Source organism: Phoca vitulina, unplaced genomic scaffold (genome assembly GCF_004348235.1).
Source record: "Phoca vitulina isolate PV1807 unplaced genomic scaffold, GSC_HSeal_1.0 scaffold58, whole genome shotgun sequence".
Lineage (NCBI taxonomy): Eukaryota > Metazoa > Chordata > Mammalia > Carnivora > Phocidae > Phoca > Phoca vitulina.
In genome coordinates, this window is record NW_022589761.1 from 4,301,501 (window position 1) to 4,315,563 (window position 14,063).

A 14,063-nucleotide genomic window follows, 5' to 3' on the forward strand; every position below is an offset into this window, starting at 1 on the left:
AATCTTACAACCCTGAGATCATGACCTGAACTGAAACCAGGAGTCAGATGCTCAACCGACTGAGCCACCCAGACACCCCTAAAGGAGAACTTTAACAGCAGCCCTGAAAATCAGCCATGGCCAAAGCACAGAACATTATTCCTGTATTACTGAGGATTACACTTCAGAATAGCCAACTGCTAACAGCTGTTCCCTGACCAATCAGGTCCTGGGTTTTAAACCCTCCAGTCAAGTGCCATTTGGCTCCCCAGATGGTGGCTGTGGGGAAACATGATGAGATTTGCTCAGATTTTCCCACTGGATGGTGGAGTCCCCAAGGCAGGGACAGGCCTCTCCGCCCACAGCCCTGGAGGATGTCCACCCTCCAGGACAGGCACTCCCCGACTTGACGCAAGACAAAGCAGCAGGCGGAAAGTCCAGTGAAGCCCTGCTCAAACCCTCCCCTAGCCCCCCATCCACGCCCACATCTCACGGTGGAGCCCCTCCGCCCGCAGGACTGGCACTCCCAGAGCCAGCAGGCAGGGTCCCGGGGCAGCTCAGAGGGCAGCCAGGTCAAAACCACGGGCGCTGCCCAGGCACTGGGGCCCCAGCTATTTCTGGGACGTGCCACTAGCAGGCAGGGCAGAGGCCACAGCTCCGTGATCACCTCACGTGCAGGAAAGGTTCTGGAAGAATCCTCTTACCAAGACCTGACCTACACTCTCACCAGGAAACTCCTCAGCATAGCTGTACCAGTTACCAGGGCTTTGTAGCAAACCATACTGACATTTTTCATGGTCACGGACTCTGAAGGTCCGGGCTTGGGACAGAGCCCAGAGAGGACAGCGTATGTCTGCTCCACGAGGTTTGGGACCTCAGCAGGAGGACTCAAAGGCTGGGGTTTGGAGTCACCCACTCTGGCAGGTGGTCTGGCTGTCAGCCGGAGCCCCCACACCCCCGCTCCCATCCATGAGGTCCCTCAACACAGGTGAGTGTGGGCTTCCTTGCAGCATGGCAGCAGGGTTCAAGGGCAGGTGTCCCATGAGCAAGAACCAGGAGTCTAGCCACAGGATGACCCTGCTAGCTTCACGCATCAAGGCAGTCACCAGGTCTCGACCTGAAGGAGCGGGAGGGTGGGGAGCCCACCTCTCCATCGGGAATGGCCACAAATATTCCTGGGGCCACTTCTAGACATCACAAGCTGCCTGTCCCTGGCATCTTTACCACCGCATTTCATTGTCACAAAAGGTAGCCATCCGCACAGTGCCCATCGCCATGACGACAGCCCCGGCGGTGCCTCACAAGCAGCCTTGTCACCGTCCCACAATAAGGAATCAGAGGCCCCGATAGTGACAAGACCTGCTCTGTGAAGAGGCCATGCCCCGCCATCCAGCCAGCTTCCAGCAAGACTGACCCAGGCGGCCTGCACAGGCCACGCCACCACCCGGAACCCATGCCTCTTTAAAGCAGGGCAGTCGTTAAGGATCCAACCAGGAATAAGCTAAAGGCCGACTATCAGGGCTACAACAGGATGGGGAGGCAAGAGTTGGGTGAGGCAGAACCACCCTCCCACGAGCACCCATGTCTTCAGGCCTGGCCTTGCTGATCTAGCAGGAGGAGGGGTCCTGGAAGATCGGACGGAGGAGGGCCTGCCCCAGGCCAAACCGGCGGCCAGTGTCTCTGCAGGTAGAAGACACCGTGGCACAGCAGGCAGGGAGGTCCAAGGAACAGAGCAAGACATCTACCGTGGCCAGCCTCCCCTTCTGCAGCCCCCTTCTCACCCCCTCCTAGGGCTGGGCGGTGTGGAGCTCCGGGGGCTCTCACTGGGCCTGGCTCACCTTGCCCTATGCACCGCCCCGTCCCTCGGGGAAAAAGCAGCACAACCTTCCCGTGTTCACCCTAACCCAGGCTTGGAGGCCAGTGGGAACCTGCTCATCACAGCAGGGACACGTTTAGGCCATCTGCCCCAGGGCCTCTGAGAGGGCCAGGACCTAGGTGCCCAGCCATGCCCTCCAAAGGCCAACTGGATCGGGCACGCCCGCTTCCCACCTTCCCTCCCCAGGGCCAAGCGGGAAAACACGCTGCCAGGGAAGCCCGGCGCACTTCTCTTCTGCTGTCAGTTCTGCTTCAAGCCATCTTCACGGGCCAGGAGGCCTCAAAGCAGAACTGTTACCAACTTGTGAGCCTGAACCCCTTCCCCAGGATGACAGAAGTCTCCAACAAAGGAGGCTCTAGAGTTTGCACTGAAGGGCTGGTGGGAGAGGCCCTGTCCCGGCCCTCTGCACGGAGCCACAGGTCCGCCAGCCCACCTGGTAATGAGCCTTTGGGGACACCAGGCAGCAAGGGCTGCAATTTAGACATTAGCCCAGAGGAATCACTCTCCAGGCAGAAATGACACGCTGAAGGTGATGAGCATTTAGCGGGATGCCCTGAGTGCCTTGAGCACCATGCTTAAGTACGGCTTCTGCCTCGGTACCTCGGAGAGGCAGGATGGCTCCCACGGCGGGTAGGCACGGCCAAGCGCCCTGGAGCTGGAAGGTGCCGTGGACGATGGGGAGGAGGCCTCCGGACACAGCCCAGGCCCCACTGCCACACTCCTCACACAGCACAAGCCTAGAGTCCCCACCGGGTCTCACAGGTGAGCCGACTGAGGCAGGGCCTCCCTCAGAGCCAGAGACAGGCACACGGCAGCATCCAGCAATGCCCCACGAGGGGTGGGCCTCGGAGAAGGGTCCAGAGCCAACCCCCATGACACCCAAGGTGGGGCCACCTCCCACTGATGCCTCGCACAACTGATGGCCCACTGGGGTCAAAGCCTCCGGCATTTTAACAAAGCTGGGAATCCAGAATTTCAAGATTAATAAACAGTATGTCCACACAGACATGACCGTAGTCTGTGGCCGTGGCTCTGACGCCCCTTCCCAACCAAGGAGGCAAGGCTCCAGCCCCGAGCAGGCTGTCAATGGACCCGACCACTGACACCACCCCAACCCCACTGCTCCTTCCCTCCTTGCCACTGCAAGCCAGGCCCTGCCCCCCACCCCGAGCCCAGTGGGCAGCAGGCCCAGTCACAGGGCCCGGACGGCTCCTTACTTTCCCATCCAGGTGGCATAGCTGGCAGGAAGCCTGGGCACAAACAGGGTGGACTTCCCGGTGCTGACCTCAATCGTGCCGTAGCAGCCTGGGTCGGTGACGCCGAATGCCCAGTGAAAGAAAGACTCCTGGGATGGAAACAAGGACCTTCGTCACCAGGTCAGCAGGACAAAAATGTGAGGCCCAATGAGAGAGGTGGGGCATCAGACCGAGCACCCGAGAGAGTCTGCTCAGGCCCCCCCAGCTCTCGGAGCCTGCCCCCCAGCCTCATATAGTTCCCCACCCGTGCACTCTGCCCCCCACCTTGCCAGCAGCAGGCTGCCCAGCACCCCCTTCCGGGATTTGGCAGGGGGCAGCCCAGCTGGCTCCTCCCACCCTGCTCTGAGCCTCCTCTGAGGATGCACGGTTCATGCGTGTGCCCGAGCCCCCCCCCCCCCCGCCACTACCCCCTCTCTGGCCACACCCCTTAGCCCCTGGCCGGGCACCCCAGGGCACATTAGGACACGGGTGCCCACGTGCACCACAGGCCCGGCACAGCCCTACCCGTGCCTCTCTGCTGCCCCCATGCCTGAAGGTGGGCAAGATGCCACCCTGACTTAGACACCCAGGCCAGACATCCGCATGGAAATGGATTCCTCCATTTAGGACTTACTTCCTTCTCTCACCCCCTGGGCAGCTGATGACTTCAGTGTTTAGCAATAAACACTGAGCTCAAATAATGTTATAAAGGTATGAAGTGGAGGAGGATCTCTTCTAAAATTAACCTTGCATAACAGCAGAAAGGGAGCCAAAGGCTGAATTTAGGAGATCGGTTTTTAAACCACAGAATACGCAAACCTCAAGAAGCATCGAGACTAGTCAGAAAAAACTTGAGACCTCCACGTCTCTAGAAACCAGGGGACTGCAAGCTTGCAGCTGCAAGAACGTGGCACGGGGACAGTTTCCAGCAGGAGCCACTTTCAGCAAAAACAGTGCAATCGCTCTCAGCAGCTGACAGCCCATCTGTGTCCTGTGGGGGGGACACAGCCCAGCTGGGGAGGCCACGTCCGGCCGCCCCTCCACACTCAGGTCTCCTTCACGTTTCCCTGCCTCCTCCTGGCCCGGATGCCGGATGGCCGTGTCCCCAAGGCTCTGCCTGCCCCCAGGGAGCTTCTAGAGGTCCCAAGGTGTCAGGCACCAGCTCCGGGCATGGCAGGGAGAAGAGAGCCCTATCCTTAGAGTCCAGAGATGGGCTTCTAATTAATCCCGGCTCCCCCTCTGGCAAGTTGGTTCCTCTCTGAGGCTCGGTTTTATCATCTGTAAAGTGGGTGCAAAGCTGAGATCGATGAGAGTGGGGCCAGCTCAGGGCCTCTCCAGCTTTCTGGGGGAGCCCCTCTGTTGAGGGTCCTTGCTCCTGCTCCTGGAAACAGTGATGCCAGTGATTCTCAGCCAAGGCCACCACATCCGGGCTGGCTTCCTGCTGCTAGGCCACCCTCCGCCACGCAGGATCCCAGAACCTCAAGGCGTCCCTAGTCTACTTCCCAGGCCAGGACACCGAAGCCCAGGGAGGGTCACAGAGTCAGCAGTGGCCAAGCCAGGATGAATGTCTGGGCCTCCCACTCCTGCCCAGGACCCTGTTCCCATGCCTCCTCTCCAGTCCTCAGCAGCCCGTATCCTCCCTGTGCAGGCAGAATCTGGCCCCCAGAAGTCAGGCCTCCCCATCTGCACCTCTGCCCAGCTCACCCCCTTACCACTCACTCCTGTGGACACACACCCCCCTCCCCAGCCTGGAACACCCACTCCTACCTGTACTTGTCAGAATTCACCCTGGCCTTCAGGGCCCACACCAAATACCGCCTCTTCCATGAAGCCTTCCTGCCTGCTTGCTCCCCCAGGAACGTCATTTTTCTGTATTCTGACCTAAGAGCTGAGACTGGCTGGCATCAGCTCTGCCCCCATCCACAGCGAGGAGGGCTCTACCCCGCCAGAATCGGGGCTCCTTGGGTGCCCAGGCCTCAGCCCGCCCTCTGAGAGCCTCTTCTGGGGCCCCTTTACTCCCCAAGGCCCACCAGGCCCGACGCCAGGGGAGGGCGGGCGGCCCACCGGAGGCCTGGTGCACAGCTGAAGGCGCAGGAAGGCAGCAGGGCGGGCTCACCTGGCGGAAGAGGACGCCGGTGTCGGTGCAGTAGCGCTGGGTGTCCTCCCCCCCCTGCAGCAGCACGACACTGCCAGGCTGCACGGCCGGGTTCTTGCGCAGCCGCTCACACAGGCGCTGTCTGTTCAGAGCGAAGAGCGCCAGGGGCACCTTCAGGGTCTCATTCCCCAGCCAGAACGAAGGTCTGCAAAGACAGAAGCACATGTCATCACATGGGCTTCTGTTAGCATCACCGAGCCCACCCACCACCCACGGCCTGAGGTCACCGGAGGGCCGAGCCTGCTGGGGGACCCAGAAACAGCCCCTCCCTGGACTGCCGAGGACCACGGGGCCTCATTGACCCCACCCTCCCCTGCTGTCCCTGAGCCCTGGACCTGGAGTGGGGATGAGGGAAAGCTGCATCTGCTTCACCAGCCCCTGGAGGGAAAGCCTGCAATGGTTTGCAGACACACTCAATGCCTACCCTCAAGGAGGTGACCATCCACGCGAGAAGGATCTATGATCTGGCCCAGACAACACTGCATCACTGCCCTCATGCCTGCATGATGCTGTCTTCTCTGCAAGTCACAGACCCAGCAGCCCGGGTTGGGACACCCACCTGTCCCCAGTGCGCATACACAGGACACCCAGTACCAGGGCCCGAAGCGGGTCTGTGCTGAGGGGACCAGGGTGAGATGGACTGGGCAGTGGCAGCCCTAGGGTGCTGTCCTGGAGGACAGACGTCACCGGAGAGCAGGCGGGTGTCCCTCCCCACCGCACTCCCATTTACGCTGAGAAAACAGCTTACCCTCCCAGCACCCACCCCCCAAAGCCCACCTGCCTCTGGACCCTGCATCCCATGTCTATTCCCAGGTTGCTCCAGCATCACGTTTCCCTCCCAGGATCACGCTTTGCATCCAATGTACAGGAACCTCACCCTCATAATAGATAAAAACACTTCCCTTGACTGCCACTCACCTCCAGCAGTTGATTTCTCTCTCCCCTTTGAAGGAAATAATCTCTGCAGAGTCACTCAGGCTCCCTGTTCTAGTGTCCCAGCGGCCCACGCTCTCCTCAATCCCCACCTTGGGCCTCGGCCCACCCCTCCCTGCACTGTAGCCCCTGCCAGGCCAGTGACCCGCACTCCCAATCGGCACTGGCTTCCCAGTCCTTACCCAGCCTCCGGGCACTCAGGACCCTGGGGACCACTCTTTCCACCGCCCCCAACCATGCTCAGGCTCCCTCTCTCCTTAGCTCCTCCTCCAGCTGGGGGACCCCCATCTCCCACCTGGACAACCACAGGGACCTCTCCAGGCTCTCTTTGGTCCCAGCTTCCCCCACAGCCTCTTCTGCACCCACCCAGAAGGACCCTTTGCAATGCAAATCTGAGCAGGCCCTCCCCTGCCCACACTGCCTCAGCTATCAAGTGCACTTGGAAGAGAGCTACCAGGCACTGGGGGGATCCAACCCCCACTTTGCCTGCAGGAGCATCCCAGCTCTTCCCCAAACACGAAGAACACGCCGCGGGTGCCCGGATGGCTCGTGTTCTCTCACTTTATCTAGGCCTCTGCAGAAATGGCCGCTCTTCCCAGAAGCTTACCAGTACTCCGTCCAAACCTTCTCCCCTATTCTCTTCACCCCTCTCTAGAGCACACAGCACTGCGTAACGTCATTTATTTACCTGCTCCTGGTCTCCCCAAGTAAAATGTAAGCTCTAGGAGGGCAGGGACCTCGCCTCCTTCCTGAATGAAGGCCTCAGCGGAGGATGGAGGTCAAGTTCCGGGAAGTGTGCTGGGGGCCAGGCCCAGGGGGTGGAGGAGGAGTCAGGCAGGGCCCTGTGGTGCGTGCCTGAGGGAGGCCCTGCGGGCTCTCCAGCCAGGGGGCAGAAGGTGCACAGGCAGGCCCGGGAGGGCAGGCACGGCCCAGCGCTGGTTTGAGAGAGAGGCTGCCAGGGACCGCCTGAGAGCTGGGCAGACGGCCCCTCCCACATCCACCTGGCCATGGGCAGAGGCAGGGACACGCGAGCAGGTGACACCTCTGGCACACCTTGGCTCTAATCCCACCTTCTCAGGACGGTCTTCCCTGGCCTTCCTTTAAACTTTAAACTTGCCTGGCCCCCTGCTTAGCACTTGTACCCTCCAGATCCACTCTCCCTGCTCTGCACGCCCCCCTCCCAGGACTTCAATAAGGCTCCAGGTGGATTTAGCCACTGGGAGGCAGGGCAGGAGACCAGAGGGTGGAGGGAGGACAGAGAATCCATTCCCTGCTCCCTCCCTGGTGGAACCTGGAACCTGCCGGCTGGGGGTCCCTCCCCGCAGGGCCACAGCTCCCAGGCCTCCTTTGTCCCAGCACCATCTTTGCTGGCTCCCGGCCAGCTTCCCGCCTCTTCTCTCCCAGGTCCCCTGAACCTGCCCACAGCACTGTAAACTGACCCTGCATTAAGCTCTCATCAGCCCTTCGAGTGAGGCTCTGCCAGGTCCCTGGCTGAAGTGACACAAACACCTTCTAACATAAATGCAGCCTGTGTTTACTGGTGCTCACTGGAGGGGCTGCCTCCGTGCACAAGAACGTAAATCCCACAGGCACAGATCTGGGTCTGCCCTGGTCACTGCGGCCCCAGTGCCTACAGCACCCTGCTTGGCACATGGCAAGCACTCAATAAATATGTGCTGACTGAACAACTGTCACAGTGTGGGGACGCCCGCACAGCTGTGCAGACCAGAAATTGCCACATCAGCTCCAGTGCGGCAGGAAGCAGAACCCTGGAGCCCAGCGTGGCCAGAAAGGGTGGAGGGGTCATGCACACCCCACATATGTCCGCAGGACGAGAACACCCCGGTCCCTGGGCATGGGCTGCCGCCCACCCTCCCGGAGTGGCTGGACAGGGGCCAGGACCTCCTCGAGGCCGGGCGGCTTTTCTGCTATGCTCAGCCACAAGGATCAAAGGGCAGAGGTGGCAGCTCGTAAACATGCCTGCATCCCAGCTGGCCGCGTGGTCAGGAACTGAAAGCGTAGCCACCAGCATCCCCGCGGCCCCCCTCACTCAGCAAAGCCCGTGGAGGGCGTGGCCCAGAGGAGAACCTTGTCTCCGCACACTCCCCAGGGGCGGAGAGGGGCCACCACCGAGGCACCAGGGCAGGTGGCACCGGCCAAAGGTGCCAGACGCACGCAGACTCCACAGCACAACTGGCTAGAAGTGCCCGATTCCAGCCAGCACCCACCCCCTAGCCCTGCCCACCTCGTCCCCCACCACTCCTCACCCCTCTCCCTGGCCCTCTCTCCTTAAACACACCAGACACCAGCTCCCACTGGCCTGCCACCATGCCCCCACCAGGAAGGCTCTCAGAAGGGCTGGCCTTCCTCTTGTCCAGAACCTTCTGAGAGGCCTCCATGCCTCGGGGCACCTGGACTGGGACCTTCTGGCCCAAGGGCCAGGCAGCCCAGGTCAAGACAGGAAACTTGCTAAGAATCCTCTCTGGGAGCATCAGCTGCTACCGTGAAGAAAATCTGCAATACTGCCTGGGCCCCGGTGGGGCTCAGCCACAAGAGAGAAGGGCAGGCCAGGCGGGCCGATGAACTGCAGCCACTCCTTACGGCAGGGCACCCCCAGAATCAAGGTTCATAGATAAACGCACCTTTTGCTTTCTCCTGGTGTAAACCAAACCCCGTGAGAGATCGGGCCCAGAGCCAGTGCAGGTGACTTCCCGCAAGCTCAGCAAAAGCAGCACCAATAGAACACCTCTATCTGCTTCCCACTGGCGCTATCACTGGCGTCCCGAATTTAGAAGGCAAAAGCCAGGTTATCCCCAAGTGCCGGCGTAAATAAGGCAATGGTCGAGGAAGACAGCAGGGGCCGGCAGACTGGCCCTGGGCACCAGAGAGACCCAGAGCAAAAGCTCCAGCCCCCACGGGCCAGTATGGCCCGACCAACCGCCAGGGCCCAGGAAGCAGCCAGTGACCAGGAGTGGGGCTAGCCTCAGGGGAAGTGTGATGCCGCTGCCCCTGCGACCCGTTCCTGTACCCCCGGACCGGTGCTGAGCACCCCCTCCTCGCCTCGTGGCCACGTGCACAACTCGCACCCAAGGCCTGTGGGGATTCGCACACAGAACTGAGGGACCCCATCTACTTGGATGGGAAAAAATGGCATCTTTATGGGCTTTAACCTCTCATCCCAATTCGCCTTTTCTTCAATTATTAATGTCAGCAACTAACCACAGCGGTATCAGCAACGTACGAATCTGTCAGCAACAATAATCACAGGCATTTTCCTATCACATTACTGACGTCACGGCAACTCCGAATGCCACTCTTGTTCACCACCGCTTCAAAATTAAGGTGGTTATTGGGCCTGCTGCTTTTATTACTTAATGGGTTAATAAAGAAGCATCTATTACTATACTGTAAATTAACATTTTGATAACTGTATTTTAATACAGTTGGTTTTCCCTGCAATCCTGTGTTCCATTTTATGCATTTAAAAACATCACGTTGAGAAGGGGGCACAGGACTCACCGATACACATGGGGTCCGTGGCACAGACAAGGACAAGGTCCCTGCACTAGAATGTGATGCCGCTTCTAGATGGGGCCACGCTGCTAAGCTCCTGGCAAGAACCAGCCAAGGACCTCCGGCTTCCTCACCCTCAGCCTCCAGGTTGGGCCAGGCACTGAGCCCATTGGCTGGCAGTCAGCAAGGGCAACCCCCTCACCCTGGCTGGAAGGGTTGGGGGGGTAAGCACACACAGAGACGGAGAAAAAGAGAGCTATGTGGAGTCAGGACCAAGCCTGGAAAAGGGCCGGGGAGGGCAAAGGGGCACTCAGCGGCCAGCCCGCCTCCCACAGACCCACCCTTACCCATCCCCCGGGGTCAGCCTGACTCCTCTTCCCCAGGAGCACAAGGTTCACGCCAGGGTGGGGACAGGCTTTGATCCTGAACTTGATTCCTCAAGTTACTTTCTCTCCCGAAAAGCTGACTCTGGTATGACCCATGACCCAACAGGTTCACACCCAGGGCAGCCCATCTGCATTTCCTTGCTGGCAAAGGCCCTCTGGACAAGCAGCTCCCTGGGAGCCACTCAATTAAAAAATTAAAGGAGTTTCTTCATCCTACGCAGAATTCTGTCCCCCTCCCCACCCACATCTCCTTTCCTCAAACACTGAGAGCCTCCTTGCAAAGCAGGACAGCACACTGGACTAATTCAGAGTAAATCCCCCTTTTTTTCCTTAGGCACCATGTCACCCAGCACCAATCACAGGGTGGCCACATGGCCCTGGAGGTACAAACTTAACTGGTCCCTGGGCTCCAAGGTGCCAGCAGAGGCAGGAAGGGAAGCAACCTCTCAACCACGATTGGCAGGTGTGCTGACACGGAAAAGCATCCTGTCAGTGGAAAAAAACTGGGATTCTCCGGGGTTCTGAGCAGGAAGCTTGTACTGGAAGTCAGGAGGGCAGGCGGTCAGGAAAGGTTTCTGGGAGGAGGAATCATCATCTCAGCAGGGCCTGCAAGTATGTGCAAAGTTACACCAGAGGCCAAGGGCACTCCAGGGCCAGCAGGTGAGTGGGCACAGCAAAGAAGAGAACGGGGAAAAGCCATGTGGCAGGTCTGGCTGCTGTAGGTAAGTCTCAACTCTGACCACAGAAAGCTCAGGCCTGGCTCAAAAAGAAGGTAGGGGTCCCTCCCACCAAGTGCCATGGGATGAGGGGTAGAGGAGTTGGGGAGGACTTTAGAGCAGACCCTCTGGGGGCTATAGGACCCTCTGTCTCACACTTGGAAGTTCCTGCCCAAGCCGGCAGGACAAGAGCAGGATCAACCCTGAAACACTCCCCAGGGGAGCTTCTCATTGCATCTGGAGTTTCCAGTTGAATCTGAGATACTAGTTGAGGACTCCCATTGCTCCCCAAATCACATGGAGCACACTCCAGTCACCTGAGACTTTCACAGCTGTCCCTGGCCCAGGCTCTGGTACGACTCTACAGGCAACCAAATCCGACTCCCAGGGGAGGTCACGGCCATGACTTGATGGCATAGTGCCTCCTCGTGCCTGACAACTCTGATCTATCCCCCTGTGTGCAGATGGGCACAGAGACTTGTTGGAAACACACTCAAAACCTCCTCAAGAAAGCTGCTAGAGTTTGACCTCAGATTCAAAGTGTCCAGCACGGCAGCCCCACACTAGTTGGGATGGCTCTTGCCAAGGAGGCCCTGTCAAGCTCCGGAAGCTACCTGCACTTCCAACAGTGCACCTCTCCAAGAATTCTGTCATTCTGTGTTTCCCCCTCCATGCCTCCCCCCATGGCCCAGAGGATCAGTTTTGCTAGAAGAGCCCTCCTTCCAGGATTTGGCCAGTTCCAGGCTCACCCCCATCCAAACAAGGAGCCTGGCTCCTCTATGCCTTCAGGAGAGCAGGAGGCCAGCATGGAGCCCTGAACCCAAATGCAGCCCCTAGAATTCCCTATGACCACCTGGCCGGCCCAGATATAAAGACAACAGACCTGCATCTGGGCACTGGCCTACAGCTACTGCTCACTCTGCTCTTTCAGACAGGGTCATGGGCTGGGTTCAAGGATCTGACCCCAGGTTCCTTAACACTCATCTGGGACTTCATATGCACAGTTCTCTGCCTGAGGGGCACCCAAGGACTGGCACACATGTCATCCAGGGACTGAAGCCTACCCACACTTTCCCCTGAGCTCAGAACCCATGCCCCTCCATGGCACACACCAAGACCAGAGGCAGACAGGTGGATGGCCGAGTGCCATGTGTCCATCTGCCCCAGTGGCCTGTGAGCACCTACGGGTATGCCCTGTACTATCCCTGGAATACAGCAGGTGCCCACTGTTTGATTTGTATGTCCTAGGCTCTCTCAACCTTGGGGGCCACTTGAGCGGCCATCTTCTGTTGCCATTCTCCCCACCTCCCAAAAAGTGAGCCCACTGGTTCCACCATTCTGATCTCAGTTCCCAGCCTGGCATCTGGGACAGTGCCCCCTCTCTACCACTTGCCCTCCTAGCCCCCAGCACCACCAGACCCATATGCCATACCCATCATTGGGCCTCCCCTCGAACTCACACACAACCCTCATCTAAAGAGCACATCTGATTAGATTAAAACCCCGTAGATGGCTCCAGTCGCTCACGACAAAGTCTGGAGAAGCTAACTGGGACACCACGCCTTCCAGCACAAGGATGCACCCCACTCTCCCCCATCCCCAGCACAGTCTTAACTCTCAACCTTTGTCACTCACCCTTTGCTCAGATGTCCCCTCCTCTTGGACACCCTCCCCCACACTTCGGTGAACCCATCTGTCCACACTTCCTGCTACCAGAACCCTTCACCCATTCTTTCATGCAGCAGAATTTAGGAAGTACCTACTGTGCGCAAAGCACTTACCAGTGAGGCCCAGGAGTGAACCAGAGAAAGGCCCTGACCTTACACTCCAAATGAGAAAAGAAACAAGTAAAATAAATGTACAATAAAGTTTATCAGAAGGTGTAAAGGACTGCAAAACGTAGGATAGGTACTGTGGGAAAGCTTCTCTGAGGTGACGTTTGGGCCCTGAAGCAAGCGGGGGCGTGCCCCGTTGGGGAAGGGGGTCGGAGCCCTTCTCAGACACCACCTCCTCCCGGGAGCGCTCCATCCCCGCACGGGGCAACGCCGGCCGCCCAACTGAGGGGCGTGGCCGCGAACGCGCCTGCACACCCGAGCCCCCACCTCGGCCACACGGCGGGGCCGCCACGCGCGCGGCTGGGGCCTGAGCGCCAGGGTGGGCCCGAGGACCACCGGGCAGCGGACAGGGGAGCTCAGCTGCCCCAGCCTCGGAGCGCGCTGCCAGCCGCCCGGCGCTCCGACGCCCGCCCCGCGCGACGAAGCGCGCTGCCCGCGGCCACACAGCACTACCAGCGGGGCCGCGGCCCGGCGGCGGGGGCTATCAGCCTGGAGGCCCAGGCCCCCTCTCCGCGCCGCCGGCCAATGGCCAGGGCCGGGAGCAGCACTCACCCGGTGGCCGCCGCCATGTTCGCCCAGCAGCAGCGTCACGTGAAGTGAGGCACACGCTGAGCCCGGCCGCGTCCCACTGCGGGGCCGGGGCGGGGCCGACGCCCTTGCCCCGCCCCCTCCGGCGTCCAGCGCCGCGAGACCCGAAGGAGCGGAGCCCTGGAAGCGGGGCGGAGGATCCATCTAACTCGCAGGCGAGGGGCGGGGCCGGGGTGAGGGGCAGAGGCCTTTCCAGAGTAAGGGCGTGTCCCCAGGATACCTTGTCTCAGCCCCACCCCACCTCACCCCACCCCGGGAGAGGAAATCCCGGGAGAAAGCGCCTTTGACCCGATCTAGGGGCGGGGCAGAGGTGACCCTAGTAGCTGAAGAAGGGAAATGACTTGAGCAAAAGCCAGGGCTGTTGGAGTAACCAAAAAGTTCAGTGTCCAAGACAGGGGGTGTGGGAGTGAGAGGTAAGACCTCAGAGGTAAGCAAGGGTCAGATCCTGCAGGGCTTCCGGTATGCGGCTGGGAAGTTAGGTCTGGTAGGACCTTTCCCAGCTCCCTCAACTGCAGGATGGAGGAGGACCCGGAGGCAGGGGGGCCAGTGAGGAGAGCTGGGGAGAAGGGCACAGATGGAGGGCACAGTTCAGGAGGGAGAATCTACCAGAAGGTATTCCCTTTTGCTCTGCTGGGCACTGCTGTTGGGTGCAGGGTCCTGCAAAGAGTTGGAGGAAGGGGTTATCAGGGAGGGAGATTGGGAAGCAGATGTTCCAGGGGAGCAACCTAAGCTGCAGGTGTTTTAGAATAATAGTAATACGGACACTGGCAACAGGTACAGAGCACTTACCGTGACCCTGTCCTTTGCAAATGTTAGCTCATCGAATCCTCACAACAGCTCTGTGCGG

General features: G+C 59.7%; 1 protein-coding gene across 1 annotated transcript in view; it reads right to left on the bottom strand.

Moving 5' to 3' along the window:
• PEPD (peptidase D) overlaps positions 1–13,283 on the bottom strand; it is a 116,970-nt gene extending 103,687 nt beyond the window's left edge. Inside the window, exons 1-3 of the mRNA XM_032390457.1 lie at positions 13,181–13,283; positions 5,207–5,390; positions 3,073–3,200 (exon numbers count right to left, since the gene is read on the bottom strand). Coding sequence (XP_032246348.1) covers positions 3,073–3,200; positions 5,207–5,390; positions 13,181–13,197 — 329 coding nt within the window. The 5' untranslated portion in view covers positions 13,198–13,283. The remainder of the gene's footprint in view (positions 1–3,072; positions 3,201–5,206; positions 5,391–13,180) is intronic.
• Between the last annotated feature and the right edge of the window lie 780 nt (positions 13,284–14,063).